The sequence below is a fragment of the Poecile atricapillus genome, chromosome 6 (assembly GCF_030490865.1).
Source record: "Poecile atricapillus isolate bPoeAtr1 chromosome 6, bPoeAtr1.hap1, whole genome shotgun sequence".
NCBI classification, from domain to species: domain Eukaryota; kingdom Metazoa; phylum Chordata; class Aves; order Passeriformes; family Paridae; genus Poecile; species Poecile atricapillus.
In genome coordinates this window covers 8,780,772-8,805,568 of record NC_081254.1, presented here as the reverse complement: position 1 = coordinate 8,805,568, position 24,797 = coordinate 8,780,772, and the positions used below count along the sequence as shown (strand labels likewise).

The following is a 24,797-nucleotide window of genomic DNA, read 5'->3' as shown; positions in this document are numbered from 1 at the left end:
TTCAAACTCAATGTCCTCCTACCATGAGACTTTTCACCTCTTCAGCAGCACCTGCTTATTGTAAAAAAGAAAGGGAAAAACTAAGCACCACTGTGAACAAAAACAGAATTCCCCAATTATTTTTTTTATTGCTGTGTTTAACCTCTGCTTTTTTAATCATATGCACAGCAGGAAAAAGGGGATGTGCTGTAGTAACTTTTCAGCTATGAAGCAGAGGAAATTTTTAGCTGGAATCATACTATCAGTTGGAAGTAAACAATAAGTCTGTGTATATTTAATTATTTAATAAATTTTCAGTTATGCTATTCTTTTAATTATGTTAATCAGGCAGGCTCCAACACTGCAAGCCTTAGGGCTTGAAGTTCAATTTCAATGCTTTGTAAAAAATTTGCTGAACTTTGGAAAAATATGAAATGGCTTAATATTAAACATTTGCTTGATTTAAATTTTACTAACTCATGCACTTTATAAGTCATATTCTTTCAGTGCAATGTACAGCCCCAGCAGAATGACCATAATAGTAATTGTGAGTAAGCGTTCCTTTTGCACACAGGTTTTGCTTATAAAGTTGATGAATAAAGGCTTAGCTATGGAGGGAATGATAAAGATCTGCTCAGCTTTGCATTTCAAGGTCATTGGTTCAAGGACACATCATTAAAGGCAGAAAGTTAACATCTGACCGGTGCTTCATAACATACATTAAATGAGTTAGTGGAGACAAGGAAAGGAAACAACCAGTTCAATAACAAGAAAAAGGCTAGGACTAATGCACACCTCAAAAAAAGGGGAGATACCAAATGTACTCCTGTCTCCCCCTGCATGCAGTCCTAATGGCTGTAGTCCTTCCTCAGTTTGGAAAGGTTGTAGCTACCCTACTTGTTCTCATTTGATGGCATAAACTTAATTGAGTTGAGCTGGGTAAATACTTAGGTCAAAAAGGATCCAAGGAAAATGCAGGTAGAAGATGGTTTGATGATGAAATAATAGGGAACCTGTTTTTTTGCTGCACAACAGACTCTTTGAAGGGAACTGCTACTGGTCATTACTTCAGGCCTATAAATCACAGCCAGAAAACAGTTGGCCATGGTGTCCTCATGACTGCCTTCCAAGTAATTACAGCCTGCCAGTGGTAATTCCCCAGAAAAGTTAATCTCATGAGGTGCTCTCTCTTTTGATCAGTTGTGCAGTGTGATTGTTGCTTAAGGCTCATTTAAAGAAGTAGTTGCTTTTCAGTGATGTGATTCCTTTATGTGAGACCTTTATGAACATTAGGTGTGTTTAGAGGAAGGAGTTTGTGGAACATGGCAGTGATTTTTTTATTAGCCATTTCATATTTAGTTGTCAAAACAAAGTAAATTGCTTCTGTCTGCTCTAAAAAGTGCATTATTTTTCCTTCAGCCTCTTCCCTTACTTTGGTCTTGTTGTTGTCATTGTTTGCTTTGAAATCTGGGCTGACACTGGACCCAGGATGTCTTTACTTAATATATACATGGGGCTTACTGGAAGAAATTATTTCAGCCATTATAAAAGAGCCCTGTGACACTTCCTCTGTGGTACGTTTGTTCAGAAACACAGGCAAAAGTGGCAGGGGGTAGGAATCAAATAAAAAACTCCACCGAAGTAGTTATTTTGTTAATAAGCCCCCTTTAGAAGATTTTGTAAGTAAGGAAAATAAGGCTAGGAAAAAACAGAGAAGGAGAAACTCGACCTCCTAGACAAATGAATTTCCAGGAAATAAATACAGAGATATGAGACCCTGGCTTGGTTTGGTTTGTTTCTTTTGGCCTTTAGCCCTGGTTACTTGTGTAACATAAAGTTTTTATACCTTTGGAAGACGTTTTAGTCACAGGATTTTTACAGTTTTAATATGAGTATACACTGAAAATACTTCGTAATATCTTACATTTAATGTGGGGTTTTCTTTTTATTCTCAACACTTCACTGAAACAGAAAGCATTTTTGGAAGAACTCTTACCCATCTGAGGCACTATATTAATCTAATGTCACAGTTGTTAATCGATAGGTTGTTTCACTTAATTGTAATGGGGAAAAGACAGTGGAAGATTTTGCAATGGAATTTTATGAATGAGATTGTGGTTTACTTTTAAATAAGTATGCAATGCTCAGTGAAATGATCTCTGGGACTTTCGTGAATATTTTATTCAATAAACTTAACCCATGTTTGTTTTTATGGGCAAAGTGAAGTTCCTATTGCCTTTTTAAAATTTAAAATGTCAAAAGCTTCTGTGTAAAACATACATTTCAACCTCTGGGTATTAAAGCATTGCAAGAGTATTATTTTTTTCATAAAGGATTCTATCTAAATCCACATAGTAACTTTTTTTTTTTTTAAGTAGCCCAGGGGGGAAAACACACAGAGGATATGTCAGTTCTTTCCTGAAAGAAAACAAGATAATTAATCTGTCACTTTGCACCTTGTTTATTTTGCCGCCAAACTTGAATACAAAACTTTTGTGACATAAAAAGCAATTAGGATTTAAACTTGTCATCTCTGTTAGAAAACTACACAAGTTCAAGTAATTTTAAAAAAACATTCTTCAATCTCAGGTTATGGCAACCTGTGATATTTAGTTGGTGAATTTTTAGGATTTAAAAGAAAAACAACCAAACTTTTATATTTTAAAATATTAGTGCATCAGCTTTATTGGAAAAAGCTGAAATTGTTCAAATAATCTCAGTAAAACAATTTGGACTATGATTCCTGGAATTCTCATGAAGCTGACATATCTACATGTTCTCAAATAGTCATAATCCATCATTCTGATGCTAGATCAATGGATTATGCCTTTCTGGTGTCAGAACTGTGAATTAAGTCTTTTTTGAGTAGAATCTGCTATCCAATTATTGCCCCTATTCATATATTATAAATCATTATTCCTTCACCAGGTAGTCAGCAGTTTCTATATCCTGAAGTTTCAGAGCCTTCTTTTTTTAGCCATTGTGGTACTCCCACTGAGCAATCAAAAATGGAGAATGCTGACCTGAAAAATAAAGCTTCTATGACAGCAAATTGCTGGGGGAGCAACAGTCGTTTCTAATTCTTCTAGTTTCTGTTGAAATAAAGAGTATGAGATTAGACTGAAACAAATCTCATCCCCTTCTTGCACAAACAAGCAATATAACAAATTAGTACAAAAGCTGTTGGCATGTACTGACTTCATTTTTAAGTGCTCATGCCTGGGTTTCTTAAATCTGATGCTTTTTTCTGAGAAGTTGCCATTTTGTTACGTGAAGACAGATCAGCTTCTAATTTAAAGCTGAAATTTGCCAGCGTGCTACCTTAAGTGACTGTGTCTATTAAGTGCTGTTAAACTGAAGCTCCTTTGAATGAATTATTTATTGAGTAATAAACTTTAATGTAACAGAATATATGATAAAAATATGATAAAAAATTTACTGTAACCAGTTTAGGTGTCAAATTAAAATACATCTAGCACAACTTTATTAAAAGATATTCAGAAAAACAAGAGGAGTTGTTTTAGGACCTATCATGCATTCAGAAAAGTCATTAAATCAAATGTAATCATGCTATGTTGGAGAGTTATCTCAACAGATTTCTCGAGCTAAGGGAATTAAGGTCTGGTCTGTGTGGATGGAGAAAATCAATAGGATGATCTTGTTGGTTTTTATTTCATTTTCCTGTACCGATATTCTTCATTAGGATGCAGTTTTCACAGGAGATGGCTGTGCATATAATATGCTCAGTCAGTACATTGCTAGTGGAGTAGTTGTCAAAAAAGATGGTAATCAATGAAAAGGTGTTTGGTGTAATGAGTGGAGTAGAATTCATCTTTATTAACTATTTGTTCTGGTCCTGAGACTGTTGTGAAAGAGCTGTCATAGTGATAGCTCATGCCTGAGTTTCTCCTTTGGGTGACAACATGGATTCTAAAATCTGTGTCCCAAGGACTGTTTCTGTGGCACTCTCCTGACAAGCAGGTTTGTGTATCTTGTGTTAGTCCTGTTGTTCTTCAGTCAAGGATGTTATCAGAAACCATATGAGAGAATTAAGAGACATTTTCCATGTCCTGCCATTAAGTAGTTTTGGGAGCAGTTTGTAATATTTTAATATAAGAGCAAACATTGTCTTGACATATTCATCTCATTTCTTATTGTTTATTTCAGGAGTTCTGGTCATTAATGGCATCCTTGCTGTCACCTTCCTTTTCCTTTTACCTCTTCTGCATTTTCCAATTTTGGTCACCAAGACTCCCAGGGTGATGCAGAGCACTGGAAAGAGGTTTGTTGTGAGAACAGAAATAGTCGTTCTATGAATGCCTCTGCAGAAAACATTATTTCAAAGTCTAGTGCCAGCACAGGGATGGAACCAGGGCGGGGCTCCAAAGCCTTCCTTGTTTCAAATAGCCCAGTTCTGCTGGTGGGGAGTTGAGAGAAGCTCCTTCTGCTGCCCACGTGTCACAGTCGGCTCTCTGTGGCTCCAAGTCTGGTCTGGCCATGCGAGCATGGAAAAATAGAGTGATGGGAACAATGGAGTTGCCCAAAAAATTTATTGATTGTAAAATAACAAACTGCAGAAACCGTACATTCTGGGGGCAAGTTCCAAAGACCAAGGAGTATGGTGAACTTAACAGTATTTAGGGGTACCTGAAGGCAGAGGTCCAATTGTGAATGTGGACCAGGGATGTGACCTTATATGTGGGAGGTCCTGAACCAACTGAGTGCCAGAACCAGGAACATGGCCTATTATGGAATGGTCCCAGTAGCATCCTAGTTTCCATCCTTTCAGTATCCTGCTTCCCATAGTCTCGGTTTCATGCCTTCCGTACTAGTCACCTGAGCTAAGCCACTATCCATCCCAGCCGGTTCAGTTCCCATACCCACTGAAGACGGCTCCAACCCATTTTCAAATTTCCTGTAAACTGCAGATGCCCACTAGATGGAGACACAATATTTTATTCATTAGTGGCTATACAGATGGTAATCAAACCCACCAGCTGCTGCCTGTGTATTCTGGGCACCTTGCCAATTTACTGGCAGTATGTTGACTAGGAAGCAGACAGTGACACACTTTGATCGAAAAGCTTGTATGATGGGGGGTTTTTTTGTTGTAATATTATTGTTTTTTTAAAAAATGATAAAAGGGATCAAGATGTGTATCTTGATCAAAGGGTACTGCTGTCTGCTTTCCCATCAGCAACTTCTAATTTATAGAAATCAGATTGCATGGAAAGCAATCAGCAAAGGTTTGAGGTCTTTCTTGTTCTCACTGCCAAGACATACTGACAAGTGAGAAAATTAAAATCAGAGAAGGTAGGGAGAGAACTAGTAAACCACTGTTTGAAATATAATTATTTAAAGTTAACGATTTTAATAATTTTAGGGCTGTTAAAAAATCTAGTTAAAGTGCTCAATTTGGCTTTCACTTGTATTATAAGAGCACCTTAAGGTCTTTCCCTGATGGAGGGTGTTGCTTTGAGACTAATTTACCACAGAGAGAGAAATATATCTATTACTTGACATGGAAAAATAACCTGTCTCTGGTTCTGAGGCCAAGTTTTTAAAGGTACCTCCTATCAGCTCTATTTCTTCCACATGGAGCTGTGCATCCAGTATGATTTATTAGGGTGTATACATGATACAAAGGACACCTGTAAAGAACTCTTAAACCCGTCTGTTCTATAAATGTGAAAATATTTTGTACAGAGGGTATTTTTTGAAAAGTTGTCTATTATATTTGGTAAGGTCTTTTTCCTTTAGGGTCTCCAGTTGAGTAATTTTCGTTTTCAGCTCTTGGTATGTACTCCTTCTTCAGAAGCCTTCTTTAAATTTTATTTTTCACTCCTTCCAGGGTTAAAAAACAATTATCAGTTGCATACATATATGTGTGCATGGACTGTGTTTCTGTGCAATATTTATGGCCAGCATAAAAGCACAAACCCAGTGATAGTGGTGAGAATTGCTTCACATTCTGCCAATTTTTAAAACCAATATGGAAAGTCACACGATAGAAGGACCTGGGATATGTGACATTTTTGTCTAGATGGAGCTAGAGACTATTGGAGGGAAAAAGTTTGATGTAGGTAAGGAAGTGAATAGGGCCCACCTCCAGGAGTCTTCAGAGTGTGATCTTTGATCTCATCACCAGGTTATGCTCAGCCTTACTGCCTCTCCTCCACCCATGAGATATGGTTGCTGCTTTTCATCACTCTTCCTCTTTTCTTCCACAGCATCAAATTAAGTCCTGTGTCCTCATCCAGCCTGCCTTTCTATCTGTTGCCAGCTAAGCTTCCCAGCAATTAATGATTTTCCTATCTTCTCCACTTCTCTGCTTGGCAATCCAGACACATTGAACACCTGCTGAGTACTTTCTTCTAAGGGTTAGATCAAAAGACAGCAACTTCAGAGTAGGCGATGTCATGTTTCTGGGTATGGCTCTGCATTCTCAAGAGAAGATGCTGCCACTGGGTGCTTGCTCCCTCTAGGTATCTATGACATTGCTATTTAGGAAATCTGCCAAGGAAAAGGTGCTGCTGAAAGGAATAAATAAGACCCTTTGGCATCATTGCTTAGTTTTTTTCCCCATCAAAAACTGACACATTGTCTTTATCTCATCAGGCAAACTGCATGCAAACTTTGTGACCACATGTTCTTTGCCTATTTTTGTACAACAGTTTCTCAGAAAGACAAAGCACAATGGGAGGAAAGACTGCAGTGTACAACTGAATGCAGTACCCTTTAGCTTTACTTATTCCATGGCTGACTCAAGATTTTCACTCCGGAGTTGGAAGTATTTGCTCTCTATTCTGAGTTGTGATAGAATTCTGAATGATTGTGGAAATCTTTGAGCAAATGTTAGATTTTTGTTGGTTCTGTTACTTGTGTGTATGGTAATTTTCTAGAAGATATAGTTAACAGAGTTGATAAGGAGATAAGAGACTATTGTTTGTTTGGTTTTTTAATTGGAGAAAAAAATTATTCAGTAGAAATGTTTGTTTCTTCTCATGCATTGCTTCAACAAATTCTACAAATCCACATTGGATTATATGATTTGTCATGAGCTTCCTAACAAGTCAAAGCAGAATGAGATTTATGCTCTTTTTCAGCAGAAATCATTTCATACCCCAGCAGAAATGGAAATGACTGTTCTCAGAAACCATCCAAGTTGAAGTGGGAGGAGATAATCTGTGAGATGTTACCTTCTCAAAAACAACCTCGCATCATCCAAGGTGTGGTTGGCTTTGGCAGTTTACCAGGGGGAAGCTTTACTAGATTTCAAATCACCCACCTAGCCAAGCTATGCTGAGGCAAGGCTTTGTTTAACTCCTGCATTCACCAGACCAGCCCTGCCCCTACCCACAGCTGCGTTTTTATCTAACATGAATGACAGGATTATAAGGAAGAGTTGAAATAAACATGGGCACTCATGCTGAGATGCGGCATAAACAGATTTATGATCATACACATAATGAGAAGAGCCTCTTTACAATGGGGCACAAAATCCAAGTGTCACATAAGAAAGAGGTGTTTCTTTTTGACTAACAGGCTATGGTTAGAACACTGCAGATTCAAGTTATATAGAAATGAAGTTGTAAAGAAGTACCAATACCTTAGACTTATGTGGGGGTTTATGTGTGCTGATCAAATATTCAGGTGTTAAAATAGACTGGTTTCACATAGAGAAGTGCGACTGAAAACTATAATTCTGAAATTTCAGAGAACTGGCTTGCTTCTGCATTCCCAAATTGGGAAGTGTGTGCTAATGGCCTAATTTTTAAGATAAAAACATGAAAAATAAGTCCCTAAAATAGTGTTGAATCCGTTTTCTGATAAAACAAATTTGTTTTCCCATTTTTGATTAAAATGACCTACAGTAAGGTTTTTTTTTAACTAGGTGTTAATTAAAAATATGGAAATGGATTTCAAAGACCTTGCAGTTCACAGTGGAAGAATTACCATAACTCATCTGTTCTCAGAGCCATGCCTGTTCTGAGATGTTTTTAAGATGTCTAAGTTACTGGTTGTTTTTCTGCGTGATTTTTTCCAAAGCAAAATGTGATTCCAATAAAAACAGTAATTGAATTTACAGTCCACAGGACAAATTGTTGTTTTAACAGAAACTTACACATGCAGGAGAAGACCTTATGTTTTAGGTTTAATAACAAAGAACACAAGCTCCCCATTTTTATGTGGCCATATATTGTGGAAAGTTTTCTAACGTGGCATTTTTTCTTAAAAAAAAAATCTATATTGTATTTTTTAAATTATGTGAGCAGTTTTTTCCCCGTCTTAGTGCTGGATCAATATTCCTTAGGTTGTGTTGGATTGGGATTTTTTTAAAGCAGTCTTTCAAATGTTAGTACAGCTATTTTCTGTAGCATTAGCTGGGGGTGAATAAATATAGACAAGCCTATCCACATCTAATGCAGTTAATGACTGAGAGCAGTTTGGAGACAGCTTGTTCATCTGCCGTTTGGTGCTGAGAGAATGTGCAGAGCATAGGGCAGTTGTGTGAGGGGCTTGTCCATGACCAATCTTGTGTGGAGAAAACGCTGATTTCAGAGGAGGTGGGTAGGAAGGGAAGGCTGTCCAAGAGCAGTGGCAGACAAAGGCAGGAGGTGGGACCTCTTTCCAGCATCAGGCAGTGACTACTCTTTATCAACAGCAAAACGCTATTTTTCTTCTGTCACACTTTCTCTGCAAGAGCCCCAGGCTCTTCTTGAGCACTTTTGGTTCTAAAAGGTGGGGGGGGATTAAGTTTTCTGAGGTTTTTGGAATCTTGGTGCCTTTTTTTTCCTGTACATGGCACTCCTGTTTAGGTAAAGCCTGAAGTCTGTGCTTGCTGAACTAAGAGAAATCTAGTGAGGCTCAGCTCCAGGGGCACACAGGCTGCTCTGAAATTGTGTGTGCAGAGCATGAGACACACTGGAGATTTACATGTGCTGGAAACAGGCATGTCTACATTAGCAGGCTTATTTTGGAAGTATTAGGGCCGACCTAAAGCACAGCGGAGCAGTAAGAGCTGGTGAGATAGTACTGCATCTCAGATTTAACACATGGAAAAATCAGCCCAGGATAGTGCCATCAACTGTCTGACTCTTCCCCTACACACTCAGGGGTGCTGGTGATAATCTCTGAATTCCTACAATCACCATTTGAATAAAAAAGGGAATATTTCATACTTCTCAGCACCAGGCAAACCAGGGACCCTGAGTGAGGAAGCCAGCTTTCCTAGGTACCCCTTGGGAAAATGTGAGAGAGCCAGCTGTGCTTGCTGCTGTCCAGGGCAGGTACATTAAAGAATTTTTAGGTTCTTAATTCATCTTAGTTACTCTGACTGTCTCTAAGGAGAGGCAATTGTCTTTGCACTTCCTGAAAGGAGGAGTTTAGGGGGTTGACAGAGCCCCTAAAGGTGTGATAAATACCAGCCCCCTAAGCAATTTAATTCTTATAGGCCATTTCATTACCAAAGGCACATGCCCTCATGCAAATTGGTTTTCTGAGAGTATGGAATTGCAGCAAGTATTTATAAAATATTTGAATCCTGGTCCCAGAAAGAGGTATGAAAATGCACCTGGCCAAGTTTTGTTTCACATTTTTGTCATGTTTTCAGCATTCATATTGGCTCTATACTGATTAAATAACGTGGGAGAAGAGATGCACAACAAGGAAGTGTAAAGCTCCAACCTGATAAAGGTTGCCACTGCCTGTTGTTCATTGGGTTCAACAGAACTTACCTTTATGGGTTTCAGTTGTGATCACATGAATAATAAAAAATAAAATAAATAATTAAAAGGGCCTTCATTTTTTAAAAACATTTGTAGCTCTAGATAGGTGGTTCCTGTGGGAAAGATGCTTGTGGGGTGTGTTTTGTTTTGTTTTTTAAATGACTTTAGATCTCCGTTGATTATGCCTGTACAGAAAGGATAAGAGCTGGCTGTTCTTTGCTTGTTTGATGGATGTCCTTGAAGTGGAAAGGTGGTGTTGGTACTTTGAAGAGTACAGACATGCAAGAGTTGCACTTTCAAGAACTAAAAAAAATAATCCTTCACCCCTCCTTAAAATCTGTATGTATTTTTTAAAGGGTTATGTTAGCCTTGAGCATTTAAAATTATGAGACATATCCCAAAAAATCATGAGTGGCTTAAAAATAATGGTTTGGTTCCTTTTCCTTGCAGTCTAGTTTTTGAACTTTCAAGATTTATGTTTCCAGTCTTTCCTCTGCAATCATAAGAGCTAACTTTATTTTTAAATGAAAGCTGAGATTCTCTTGTAATCCCATAACTCTAGGAGATTTGGCAATGATAAATACAATGTGAATTTAGAGTGACCATTCCAAGGTGAATCATTTAGTGATGTGTCCTCAGCTTTAAAGCCAACTGGGGATTTTTGGTTTGGTTTTTTTTTATGTCTCTCATTTTGTCTTTCTAAATAATCTGCAAATTGGCAGCAATAATTGGAAGCTTTGTAAAAGCAGTAGAAGACTGCAGCCTAGTAAAATCAGGGGGTTTTGTTGTTTTGGTTTTTTTTCCTGGTATGTTAAGACAGATAGATTCCAATAGAATCAAGGTATTAAGGGCACTCTGCATTAAGATATCTCTGGAGAGGAGAGAGGCTTTGGTTGTTTTTTTAGAAGCACCCTTTTCTACTCAGTCAAGCATTAAAATTGGCAGCAGTTCCTGGAGTAGCAAGAAAATCCTGGTTGTTGTCCTCATATAGTTACTGAAAACAGTAAGAGGATATATAAAAGCTTTAACTCCAAGGAAAAATATTTATAACTGTGACATTGTGTTTCCTTACAGTAATTTATGGACAAAATGTAGGAAAGGAGGAATTATAAATATTTCTTATGTAAACATAATGGCAGTAGCAAATTCTTTTTATTTAAAAATTAATATTGATATTCATTAATATAAATTACCACATTTCAGATGACTCTGATGTCCTTGAGGCCAGATGTCACTAACTGATTTACAGCTTCCTGGGGGGAGGAGGAGATCCTGTTTCGTCAATGTAGGCACCAAATTGCTTCAAATAGCTATTTTAGATTAGAATCTTTATCTTTATTATCTTTACTAATGTATTGCCAAAAAGTCGGTTCACATCACAGATCACAAACATGGAAAATTCTTTTAGAACATATTGAATTGGATTTTGAAATGCAGGAAAAAGAGCATAAAGCCTACCTTTGACTCACTGAACTTCTGTCTCTTGTAGGAATAGGGGTTTGAAAACTCCTGCCCAGGAACATACACACAGAATTTCCATGTGCATCATTAGCAACTGGGAAACATCCTTCAGAGGCAGTGTTTTAGGCCCTCATTGATCTTAAATCTACTTTTAATACAAATGGGTGTAGCAAGGGTGTGCAGGAGGTAGCTCTGCCACCTCAGTCATGTCACAGAGATCAGATATCTGGATTAAGTTTTTGAGTACTTCATCAAATCCTTTGGTCCTTTGGGCCTCATGTATTAAATGCTGCAAAAGAGGATGGCAGATGTATTTGTAGAACTATCAGCAGCCCCCCAGGAACCTCCATCACTCATGGGCAATGCCTCCACAGGCAGGTGGGGTGGATTTGTTGTGTTTGTATATGCTGGCAGGTTAAAGGGGAGGGATAAAAAAAAGCAGGCTGGTTTGAGTCGGTGCATCTCTGTCCATTAAGTATCCATTCAAATTCAACCACATGAAATATGGGCTTCTAATATGATATGTAATCTCTGGAAAATGCCTTTTATTACAGCAGATGAAATTCAGCTCATTAGTAAGTGTGTGGCCAGCCATGCTTAGCATGAGTAGCAAACTAATGTAAGTCCTGTATTACAGAGTTTGTTTGATAGAAAATACCACATATATATGAGAGAAACCTGTGCAGGCATCTGGTAGCATAAGGTCCCATGGCATATAAGTATAAACTACAAAGGTGATAGGAATATAGAGAATAATGCACAAAGAACTCCCTTTTTGAAACTCATCTGCCATTTGTATAAATCAAACCTATATCAATTGAAAGGCTTGGAAAGATGTTGCAAGGCTTTAGAAATGGTCCATGTTGAATGTGGGATCTTTCTTCCAATTTTTATAAATAATTATTTTCCTGTGTTTGGTAAGCTGCAGAGAATTTTTTAAGACTGTGTGGAAAGGGGTACAGAATTTCAGGTAATATCAAGATGAGAAGGTGGTTTTAAAATATTTCTGTGATACAAAAGCCTTCTATTGAAGAGGCAAATGCATCACCACCTCAGTCTTTTTTTCTTGTTTATGAAATAAGTAAACATAAACTGTGAATTCTCATTTTCAGCAAGCACATTAGTAAAGCCAAACTGACCTTGACCTTATGTTTGCTAATTTCCAAACTCTGATATTTATTCCTGGAGTAGATTGTTCCCCTTCATACCACATACATAAATACTGCAAACCTTTCCAATGCCATGCATTAGAGTGTAAGTAAATAGCTAGTTTTAATCTACATAATATTTTGAGAGCAGACGTTCTGTGCTATGACTATTACCCAGCAGCCATTTCTATAATACTAAAACCTCTTATATATATGTTATTAAAAGTAACGGTATCAGCCAGGGCTTGTTATATGCCGCAGAAACTTTAAATAATAAAATACAGCATGGATAAAATCTGCAATAATAGTAACTTAAGAAAAATTAATTTAAGTAACAGATAACATCTGGGGGGAAAATGTAATGGTATATTGGTAAGTTATGCAAAGCTAATTTTATAATAACTACCACATCTGTGGAACTCATCTATTAGAATGTTTTACCAATCTTCTTTCCTGTCATTATTCTGTTTTAGAAATTTCCCTGTGTACTATTTTACTGTCTTTTCTCTGCCTACATTTGTAAAAAGGCAATTTGCTACCTCTCAACAAGGGAAGTGTGTGAGTTTTTATGCAGAACAAAACAGTGCTTTTTATGTCTTTATGCACACCTGTACCAGAAAGAATCCCAGAATAGGATTGTGGCATGAGGCTGTGTTCTGAGATCAGGGTCTGCACCAGCTGCAGTTTTCAGCTGGGCTGGTGCCACTGGGCTGGGTAAGTGGTGCTGACCCACAGTCCCATGTCAAGCTGTGCTGACTTCTCCTGGCCAGGTGGTCTCCTGGCACCCCACTTCGCCTCAGAATTGGTAAGAATAGTGCACCTAATTGTCCCTTCAATCTCTTTCAGAGCAGCTGACACTGATATGCTGGCTACATTTGTGCAACTGCCTCACATTGTCTTTATGTTTGAATTCCTGTGGACCCACTGGACTGCAATGGGCAGAAAAATATTGCCAATTAATTTTAAGGCATTATCATCTTGCAAAATTGTTTCTCACATTTTGATAATTATATTGATTCAAGAGAACACTTTGAGTAATACATCTTTGTCATAGTGAATAATGCTCACATAATGACAAATCTTCAGGAATTAAAAAAGGAGGGTGAAGTTTTTAATGTAGGTCAGTGGAAGTAATTCACCATAAATTTACTCAGACTTCAGAAACTAGCAACATTTTTTAAAACCTCTGTAACTATAAAACTTACTGTGTCTCCTTCTCTGTTTTTAAATAGATTTTACTACAGAGCCATTGGTGCTAATAAACATGAGGTTTTGTTCAAAGGAAACACAAAGACTTAATTGTATTTTTTAAAGGAAAGTATTGCATCAGAAGGATTAGTTTAAATATGCTTGTTGGCTTCAGGCTCTCACCACAATTAATTCGTTCTACTTTTCCCCTGGACTTGTTAAGGACACAATGTATAGAAAGGAGCAATGGTGAATGGCATTTTTAGGTTACTGTATTTTGGCTGTAAACTGTAGTCCTGCTCATAAACTTGTTATTACTAAACAAAATGCTTGATATTCTACATTGAAGTTTCACAGTCTTTAAAAAAACTTTTGGCTGAATGTTGGGACTATTATGGCTCATTAAAGAGACTAGTTCTGCTGTAATTTAGTTATTTCTTAATGATCCAAGGGTTATTATTAGACATGGAACAGATGAGTAAAGAATGGCTCTCTGTAAAAAGATGCAGTGAAGTAAAAATATTATTCAGAAAAACAGAGCCTCTGAAAATCTTATCCATGCAACAAAAACGTATTTGATTGGCTTGGCATTGATTCTATAAACCTGGTATATTTTTTGACTCTTTTTTTTTTTTTTTTTTTTTTTTTTTTTTAAATTTGCTGGACTGGAGAGAATAAATAAAATAATAATTTAATCTAAATTAAAAAATATTTTGAGTGAATAGGTAACTAATTAAGCAAAAAAATAGTATTTTAAGGAAACAGAAAGGAATTTTGAATTCTCATCTACTTCAGCTAATATTTTTAATAAGAAAATATAAGGTAAGAAATCAGAGAAAATGGAAATAGCTGTTAACTCAAAAAAGCTCTAGTTTTTAAAAAAGTGGAATTTGAAAACAAAGTGTCTTTATTTTTGAAAGAAGCACAATTTGGGTCAGTTTTTTTCATTTTGATACAAAACCCAAGCTTTCTGATTATTTCTTCTGTGAGTATGTAGCACTAACAAAGTACTGAAAATTTGAATTACAAGTGATAGAGGAAAATTATTCTATAACTGTTTTTATTTGCAGTTAAAATCTGCAAATCTTTGTGTCGGCCTTTTAGGTTCTTATAAACATGGCTAATACTATCTACCTACTTTACTGAGCTCACACATAGCAGGGAACCTTGTAGGTAGTGACAGAGTCCAAACAGAAGTTCTGAAAAGCTTTTAGGACTGAAAAAAGAGATTTCTATTGTAATGAAGTGGCTAGGTTGAACTTCTTGTTTTCAGTTGTTGCTATCACTTCTGCAGACGTATAGAAGCTTTAATATTTTTGGCATGTTAACTCTAGAAAATAACTTAATGACCCAAATCAAATATCAACCTAGCTACAATTTCAAAAGTTTGAGAAAATTAATTTATGGGAACTGCAATTACCTTGATGTGAATTAATGTCATTTATTTATACCATCCAAGCAAAATCCTGTTTGTAATCACTGACTCAGAACTGTAACATCTGCCTTGTATTCTCTATGGGCACTTCCCCTGTAGAGGCTTCAAACACACCATTTCAGTGCTGTACCCTATTCCTTGCTTGGTGACAAATGCCTTTTTCACCCTATTTGGCACATACGTTCTCTGTCATCCATTTTTTTTAAAGTAGGACACAAAACCTTATCCATTTAGAGGACACAGGGCTGCATCACTCCTTCTGCATCACTCCTGATAACCTGAGCATGGACTTGATGCTTCATCCAGCTGCTCCAAGGGGGAAAAGCCATGCCCTTGTCAGAGCATTCCTGCAGCTGCAAGTCACACAGCAGCAGAACACCACTGAGGTTCCTATGGTCACAGCAAAGGAACAAGATGAAGCACTGAAACTTGGACCATTAACAAGTCTCAAATTATAGTTGCATATTAAAATATTTGCCTAAGGGCCTTATTTGGTTCAATGCAACTTCACACCAACTTACTCCTTTGATACTGCCCTGCAATTCCAAACTGCAACAATATCCCTGTTCAAGAGTGACAAATTTGCACTGGGAAGACAGAATGTTATCTAAGCACTGTGTTTTCTAAACGTAATTATCCTCATGAGTAAGAAGCTGTACTGTTACAAAATTATGAAAATCTTCTGTTCTTTGCAAGCATTATAAAGAAGGCCCCTTGAGATTCAACTAGAAATTAAAGCTGATCTATAATCATTTTCAGAATGCTTTCCAGTTCTGAGCACCTGGATAGTAACAGAAAAGGTAATGTTTTTTGATGTTTGCCAGCCATTTCATTTCCATTAAAAAAAAAAACAAAACTGTGAGAAACCTCTGAGCAATAATTAAACATGAATTACTTTTTTTCTTCTTTTTTTCTATTTAATACTACCAGAATGAGATTGAACTTGACCAACCTGCAGTTTCTCCCTCAGCTTCAGTGATGGAATCTCAGGTATAGTTTTGTTCCTTTTAGTTTATTTTGGGGTTTTTTTAAGCTATTTTTCTACAAATTTCCATTGGATCCCAGTCACTGATGGATTTATTCTCTAAAACATACCATACATTCTCTTCTAAGATTGAATAAAATTAAATAAAATTACTTATAGTGCATTAGTCAGACAGCAGAGGACATTTATTTGAGTGAGCCACTCTGGGCTCTCACCCTGTGGGAGTTTGTGTCTGCCTGGCCTAGGCAGTGTGAGCAAATCACGATGGTGTCTGTCAAGGCAGCACTTCCCAAAAGCAGCTCTGTGTGTTGTTGCCTTTGTGCTGGTGTTTTTGGGTCAAACAGAGGGCAGGAGGATGTTTTAACTTAGTTTTTACTGTGGCTGGTTGCTGCTAGGGGTCTGACAAGGGGGATTACCTGCAAGAGTCCTGTCCAGAGGCAGCATCTTCCGAGGTGGATGCTGTAGCTGGAGTTGCTGCTGAAGATGAGAAGTCTGCAGTGTGTGAAATCCCAAATGAAATTATTGGCAACCTTGAGGTACTATTACTAGAAAGCTCTTCACTAATTCTGTCTTTGGTTAATTAGCTAGCTCAGTCTTAATGAGTATAAACTGTGCTTGTGCTAAAGCTGGCAAAAAGCACATTCATATGCTGTAAAAATGTGAATTAGCCTCTATAAATAACTCCTAGTTTAGTCAGCTTACATATGATAAGATAAAAAATACTCAGAAATATGACAACATATATCTTCAACCTTACTATGTGTCAAAAGCATGGGCCAAATCCTGCTCTCAGTGATGACAGTGATAAAGTTCCTTCTTATGGGTTCAGGACCAGCTGCTGTGCTGGAGTATATGCAATGTGTGCCTCCTATAAATTGTTAGATGCATCTATGTTACATGCCCTCCAGTTTGTGTAAAAAATTACTTATGCCAATTTTAGGCTTTTTCTGGTAGGTGTGTGACTACACAAGAGCTGTCTTAATGAAACAGATCAGCTGTCAGTAAGTGGTCTACAGACTCTGAGGGGTCCATGATTTCTGTGAGGCTCATGGAAGGGAAGGAAGCTACTGTCACTGGAATTAACAGGAAATGATTGAAAGTCAACCTGCTAGAACAGATTTGCACCAAGGGATTGCTGGAATTTGGTCTTATTGGCAACAACCAGGTGGCATTAGGCACTTTGAACTTTAGATACAGCACATTAGACACTATTGACTAAGCAGCAGTTTAATAAATACCTAATATTATCTGAAAATTCTGTGGTATTGGTAAATTGTCTTGGACTATGCATCAGTGGGGAACAGGAATTAGAATTATTGTATGAATTAGAATAATTAGATCATTAGCTCTACCTATTTGGGTTTATATTCCATTTCAACATGTCCTTAGAAATGGGAGGGAATCTCTGGCCTGTGTTATTTTACTCCTGTCCCTACCAATAGAAAACAGTAAATACCTGGTTTTCACTTGACCTTTATGCCATTAACATCAGTGCTAAGAGTGTTTTTTCTTTACAGAACTGCACAGATGAGAAAAATGCTTTATTTTTTTTCTTCATTTTGCAACTCTGGTTGTATACAAAGAAAATAATTTCCCCTCAGGTTTTATTTTTTTCACCAGTGTATCATTTTAACCTGTTCTCTCAGTTTCTTGACTTCCAAAGTAATCTTATAATTGGATTTTTACCTGATTCGTGATCAAACTCATACCATATTTTGTTACATGTGAAATATGGTTTCACAATCTGTATTATGTCTCGACATATACGTTAACAAGACAGCTGTTGCTCTAATTGAGTCTAGAAAAGAACTTTTAGTCTGCTATGACAGTGCTGACACTCAGTGGTCTCAGCAACCATAGAGAAGTGTGGTGGCATCTGGAGGATCTAGAGGATCACTGTTCCAGCAACCAAGTACACACATCACATAAAGGGATGAAGACATATTTGATGATACTTGGATTGAATATGGGAATATGGTGAAGGCCATCCCCAAAAATACAAAGTTGAGAGAGAAATTCCAGACTTTTGGTTCCAATCTGAGCTACTGAGGACTTTGAAAACATTTCAGCTGTGGTTACCCATTGATATACTGCAGAATAGCACTAATGGGGATTTCTAGGACTGACAAGCCACAAAGTTCCTAAAATGTCAGGTTACTGCAAGCTCTTCTGGTAAGAATCCATTTGCTTTATCAAAATTACCTGAATTCCATTAAGACTGTAACTCTGAGGTTTGGAACAGTTTACGCAGACTCTGTAGAAGACCTGTGAGCCTGTCCCAGTTGTTTGAACTTGATGACTCTTTGAAGTATTGTCATTGCACTCCTTCCATTTCTCTTGTATTTTTGCAGAAATCAATGTTCATACTGAAAAATATACGTAAATTACCCATAAAACCACCAGTGTTTGTGGCCCTTTTTACAGTGATCCCACATTTTCAAATGCCATACAATCAGAGATTGCTGTGCGTTATCACTGCCAAAGATTTCATTAGAATACATCACAACCCCTGTACCTTCCCCACAAATGTTACATTGCAAATTAAACACTCAGTGTCTACAGCAGTTTGGATCTCCAGAATGAGATACATATTCATTGTGTTTGTAATTAAGACAGACAAGTAGCATCACAGAAATACGCTTTTTTTATTGTTCATTTTCAGTAATGCTTTTTAATTCCAGCACTGTTTCAATAAAATATGTTGCAGTGGAGAACAAACATCTGCAGCAAAGGAAAACAACGGCAACAACCAGGTCCCAAAGCAATTTTTCTGGTTGGGTGTCTATTGGTAAAGGCTATCTGAGAATAGAGGAAAATCAGCCTGTCTCACAAGACAAGGTTACATGACGAATGTCTGTCCCAGATCGCTTCCTGCTCATGGCAGCTACGCCATCCATCGGAATTGTGCACAGCAATATGATAACGTGTTATCACATAGGATAGACTGGAACATCGTCCTGTCTGCAAAACAGGAAGGTGGAGGATAATGTCTGCCTTGCTGCACTACACTGTGTCAAAACCACAAAGACAATGTGCAGCCTAAGATAGCTCATCATAACCACTTCTTTCTTCTGATTTTCTTTACAGGCAGCCATAAATGAAAAGCTGCAAATGCAGGAAGAAGCTTAGACTTGGAGAACAGAAAAACAAGTCCTAAATAGCCAGATAAGAAAGATGGTGCTGGGTTTTTCAGGAATTGGGCAGTAGGGGATGGTACTCACAAAGGCTGGCTTGCTATTGCTACCTGAACCAAATTATTTCTGTGTAGAGGAAAATGGTTAACATTTCATTAACAGTATTGGAAAGATTTTCATCCCAGTAGTATTTCATCCCAGTCCCTCAAATTTACGGTGTTCTGCCAGTGATGTTGTTTAGTTTAGACTTCAGTTGATTATAAACAGAAGGACACATAATTAAAACATGTTGAAGTTCAGTTTATTTCTGAATACAAATTCTAACTTTGTGAAAAAAAGCTGCAGTTTCATTCTTCCAATTGTGAAATACTTAACAGTTTCTGCTTTACACCTAGGGTTTTTTTCAGGAAATGTTGCTTGCTACAAGGAAAATACATAGAGAGAAAATATCATTTTGAGGCACTGCAGATATAATTAGGAGAGAATTTAATTAACATGTAATTACGCACCTTGCACTGTAGCTATTCATTAATAAGATGTATGTTATTTTGTTTTAATTTTCTTTCTAAGCTTTAAAACAAATTTAATAGCTTACACTTCGTTCTTTCCACCATATTAAAATTGCATAAATGAAGAGTTTGCACTTCAATATTCCCAATAAGAGTTCCTTTAGATTTCAGTAGAATTTTTTCTGGAATGCACGTATCCTTTCATCTGAGAATGTTTCCATATTTTGTCAGACATTATAAAAATGTTTCATACTCAAAAGGAATCCAACCAAATAAATGACCTCAGAAGAACCAGTTGAACTTCTATGTTTCAAACTTGCGGCCTGTATTAATTGTGCCACAGAACTCTGTGCCCTAGAAAGCATGTGAAATACAAGTCATGCTTTGAAGTGTAAAGGCTGGATTGGATTGCATGTTTAGTGGAATACATGAGAAATAGAGAATTTTATTCATTGCATTTTCATATTTATTTACCACTAAGTAAAAAGTTTTATTTTGTTTAATTTCATCCTCATTTTTTGATGGTTGTAAATGAAAAAAATTAGCAAGCCTGACTCAGCCAGTCAAAAGAAGAAAATACCTTGTAGCAGTTCTCCTAAAATACCTGATTTGATGCTGTCTGACTTTCAGGGGCTGCTCCTGGTGGGCATAGTGCTGAGCATGCAGCCAGAAGGGTCATTCCCATGTTCTCAGCAGGAAGTGGTCCCACAGCTAAGAACAACACCCAGTAGCTCTGCCTAGGCACCAAGAGCCTGGGTGTGTTCTGAAGAGTGCATGTGCAATGTGAGCATGGAGCTCCTGCAAACCAATGGTTCACTGTTTGAAGGGGACAGAGCATTTTCTCATGCACTGAGAAAAATTCTTCCCCTGGTGCATGATAAGGAGAAGTAAGGTCTGTAATGATTCACTTTCAAGTTCTCTTGATTGTTGTTTCCAGTCCTAGCCAGAGAATTAGTGAGAGCTTCCTTTCAGCTATTAAAAGCTGACTGTTCTGCTTTGAACACTGAAGGAATTAGTGAAGCATTATTAGTTTTACCTTTAAAAAAGTATTTTGATTCCTAGTTATGTCCTTTCTTATTTTATTCCTATGAAATATGACTTTTTTGTTAACAAAACTTTTTGAAGTCAAAATGTCCTTTATTTTGATACATAAATCCTTCTCTCAAGACATTATGCTAATGTCACTGTTTCCCTAGTTTTGAACTCAAAGGTGAGAACAGAACTTTTGAAGAGAGCTATCCATATAACAAAGAGTATTTTAAATACTTTTCAGTGTAAATGTGTTATTGGCAATTTAGCATTGTTTAGCACTTCAGACCTAAATCTGAGGGCTGCAACATTCCTGCTGTAGTGCTAAACAGAAAGGGACTAACTGTGGTTTATATTAAGACCAATGCTAAACAAAGACTTTTGTCCGTAGCTCTTTCTCTCCCAGATTTTGTAGAACCTCTTGGAAATGTTAAAGTGCTTTGAAGATAAGAAATAGTATAAGAACCTCAAGTTTTACTGTGATGATTTGTTAGCAGTCAGTCTTAGAACATATGCATAACAGCTGAGATAGTGCAGAAATCCAGTGAGCGAAGTCCAAATCCCACAAATCATATTTGTAACCAACTTTCTGCTGAACTAAATAATGCACCCAGTAAAGAGTAGACCTCGGGATTTTTGGGGAATGGGAAGGAGGATGGTTAGGAGACTGGGGGAGGGAAGATGAGTAAAAGGTAGACATAGCATCTCTCTAAGCAGTCGGAGTGTGAGTTCTGACACAGCATATGAACATCGAATTGAAGAATTCTTTAATGTCTTCAGAATGTTAATATGAAATGCAAAACATCATACTTTGGATAGATGGGTAGGAACAAAATGTTCAGATGCAATATGGTGCATTAGGAACAGTCTCCATTCTGTATTCCTGGCTTTCCCATTGGTTTAAAACAGGCTTGCTGTTTCTCCAGTTCTCTCATGTCATGTGGAGTTACTGCTGTAGTCATCTCTAAAAATAATTATGCTGTCATTCCTGGGACCTACACTTGAGGCTTTGATATTACTATCTTTGAGGTTTTTTGGGTTTTTTTGCCACATTGTTGATCTAACAAAGTTCTTTACAATGCATATACATAGCATAGTTCCTAACAGGTTCCCACCCTACAGAGCTCTCAATTTAAATCAGATAGATCTTGTAGAAATGAAGGGAAGATGTTTTGTGTTCTACCTTGTCTTCCAGAGAAGTGGTGGGCTTCCAGGGGCAGAGGACAGATGAAACAGTATAGTTTCTCCTGTATAAGGTATAATAGTGATGCTTTTTATCATCTTCATGGCAAAATCCTGGTCTTTACTAGAATTTTATAATGAGACAGTGAACAACTAGTAATTATCCTCTGGTAAAAGAAAAGCTCTATTTTCAGACAGTGCTTTTTTGCATTACACTGACAGTGTGATGGAAGTTTAGATGGAAAGCAGCTTTTCTAGTAAGAAGCTGGCTTGAAAACTATGGGAAAGGAGACAAAAAAAGAAGACAGTTTTTTACCTGTTTTACATGATCTTTTCTTCTCAAGCCTTTCTTCTCTTCTTTTGCACCAAATTTGATTTGAATTTGAAAATATCCACACTGCTTCCTTACTAAAATTGTAACTGCCATTCGTAGAAAAATTGTTTTGCCAGAAAAGCCACTGTGAGTAGGCTTCATATATAGCTTTTCACAAGTGTGAATAAGACATTTTCTTTAATAACCTACACTGCCAACCTGACCACAAAACATGGAGAAAATAGTCTCTGGCCTGTTTCAAGCAGGCTCTTCAGCACATGATCCAGCTGACCACTCAAACATACTCATCCAGATGGGTGTGTTGTACTTACCTGAAAAGCCTCTGGAGCACAGGTTTGGCCTTGGGTTGACCCAGAAGGATGGCGAAGATAACCACAGCTGGCACTCTAGGGATGGCTGTGTGTCCAAGGTGAAATCCCCTCTGCTTCTCCACTACCCTTCACAAGGAAGAGACAGCAGTGACAATACACTGTGCTGCTTGCCACAAGCAGCTCCAAACTTAATGTTTGGAATGAGCATTTCAGCCCATTTTGTTGTGGTATTTTAAGTGTGCAGAGAAAACTTCAGGCTCTAGCAGTTCTGGATTCAGATCACATGTACCAAATAGAAAAAAAAAAATAAAAAGAATCAAAGGATAGTTGCAGTGACTCATGTAATTGCAAGTTCCATTCAGATGCAGAGCCTTAAACAGGACGTGGAACTACTAATGCTGCAGAAAGAACGGAATGTAAAATATTTCCAGAGTAGAAACAACCTGACATTTTACATAGTAGACTGCTTTAAACACAGTAGTGCTACTTTAAAGCCTGTGCTGTTGTTGACTCAACAGAGCATGCACTAAACAGAAGGTTTGTTCATGCAGAATTCCTCACTCACAGAGTTGCCTAGGCGTGCTGGGAGTTGTGTTTATTTTGAATGTGTTTTTGAATGTTTCTGACTCAAAGAACAGAAAAGGAAAAGGTGAGTTTCTACAAGCATCCCAGCGAGGTAGGGTAGGGGGAACAAGAGGGGAGATCTGTGGCCTTGACATCAGGAGGCTGTGAGGAAGAATGGTCAAAAAATGTTATTCTCCTAAATAAGTATGGTACTTCTGTTTTCCTGGAGAAAGGCTGGTGGCGCTATTATCACTTCAGGATGCTGATTTGCATGGTCATTCATGATGAAGGAACTCTGGAGGTTCCTTTCAGCACCTTTTAAGGTGAGCCTATTCCTCTGCTTACTGCAAAGGTGGAATCTGGATTTTGCCTTCCTTCACTGAGGTTGGTCTACATGAGTATTTCAAAGTTTTCATTTCTCTTTACAGCCATTTCTGAAGAACTTTCATGCATTTTCCTGACATTTGAATCTTACATTTTTAAACTTCAGCCAAGAAAATTTTCTTGTCTATTTTTATGATTGTATTGATTGTCACATAAAAAATACCTTAGCAGAGCAGGATCCAAGTATCCCAGGTTGCTACCTTTGGCATTGGCTGTGGGAGATGCTTAGCAAAGGACATAGGAACAGGGCATCCTAAGGGCATACCCCTTCCATGGATTGGTGCTTTAGAAACTTGTGGAGCCAGAGTATTCACCCATCAATTGAAATTGAAGGAGTTCTGTCACAGTGGGGTTCTGAGACCTCTCTTTCCCGGTTTGGCTGGGTTGAGCATGGTAAAATAAATTGGGACAGGTACGATGGAATGCCAAAAGATAGATTTTAATGTTCACAGAGACCATGTGGTCCAAGGGGCTGCTTCCAAAGACCTGGGGGTGTGGTTAACCTAGAATTACATATGGTACCTGAGGGCAGGGTTCCAATCACTAACGCAGACCAGGGAGATGACCTATTATGGAATGACTCCACTAGCATCCTCCCAGCACTCCACCTCCCAAGGCTTTAGGAACCTGGTACAAGGTATTATCTATCCCAGCTAATTCAGTTCTCACATCTGCCCCTACTCTTCAAATTGAAAAGACCTTCAGTTAAGATTTCTGAAAAATCCGTAACAGACAACTTTTAAAACAGGGTGGCAACATAAAAACAACTACTACAAAAATCAGTAAACTCGTTTTGACTAAAGATAGAGTCCAATTAGATAAGTTCTCTTTTCTGAATACTCCATTGAACCAGTTGCTATCATCTTCTACTTGCAATTTCCTGACTCCTTCCTTGAGAATTGTGTATGGACTCACTGTGGTCTGAAAGATTCATGTAGTGCATGCCTCCAAAATCTTCACAACCATGTCCTTGGGCTAATAGCAGGAATTTTATTACATATTGCAATTCTGTTCTGTAGGGTGGCATACCTGATGCTATTAACATTCAGCAATAGCTTAGTCAGTTCTCAGGACATAGCATTGGTTTGCCTACTCAGCCAACACCCAAGATCTTCCAGCATTTTTAAAGCTTTTGCTCCAGCAACCCCAGGTGCCAATACTGAGGCTGCTATTCTCTTTCCTTTACTTCAAAAGTTAATCTCATCTTTGCAATCAGATTCAAATTGGATTCAATGGACAAATCTCTTATGCTTATTCTTTTAGTCATGAATTCTGGAAATCTGAGGTGGTAGCACAGCAAGCCTCCTCAAGCTACATGGTCTGCCCTTAAGGTGAGATGGAATGGCAGGCCATGCTCTATCTCCACAAATGAGAAATGTTACAGATGGTATCTGTAATGAGAAATCACTGGACCAGGTTTAAGTGG

General features: G+C 37.7%; 1 protein-coding gene across 4 annotated transcripts in view; it reads left to right on the top strand.

The window, feature by feature from the left end:
* Positions 1–19,913, top strand: part of CABCOCO1 (ciliary associated calcium binding coiled-coil 1) — a 73,543-nt gene extending 53,630 nt beyond the window's left edge. For all 4 annotated transcript variants that reach the window (XM_058841895.1, XM_058841898.1, XM_058841897.1 and 1 more), the window contains 3 exons: positions 15,870–15,929; positions 16,320–16,460; positions 19,012–19,913. In XM_058841895.1, coding sequence (XP_058697878.1) covers positions 15,870–15,929; positions 16,320–16,460; positions 19,012–19,053 — 243 coding nt within the window. In that variant the 3' untranslated portion in view covers positions 19,054–19,913. The remainder of the gene's footprint in view (positions 1–15,869; positions 15,930–16,319; positions 16,461–19,011) is intronic.
* Positions 19,914–24,797: the final 4,884 nt, after the last annotated feature.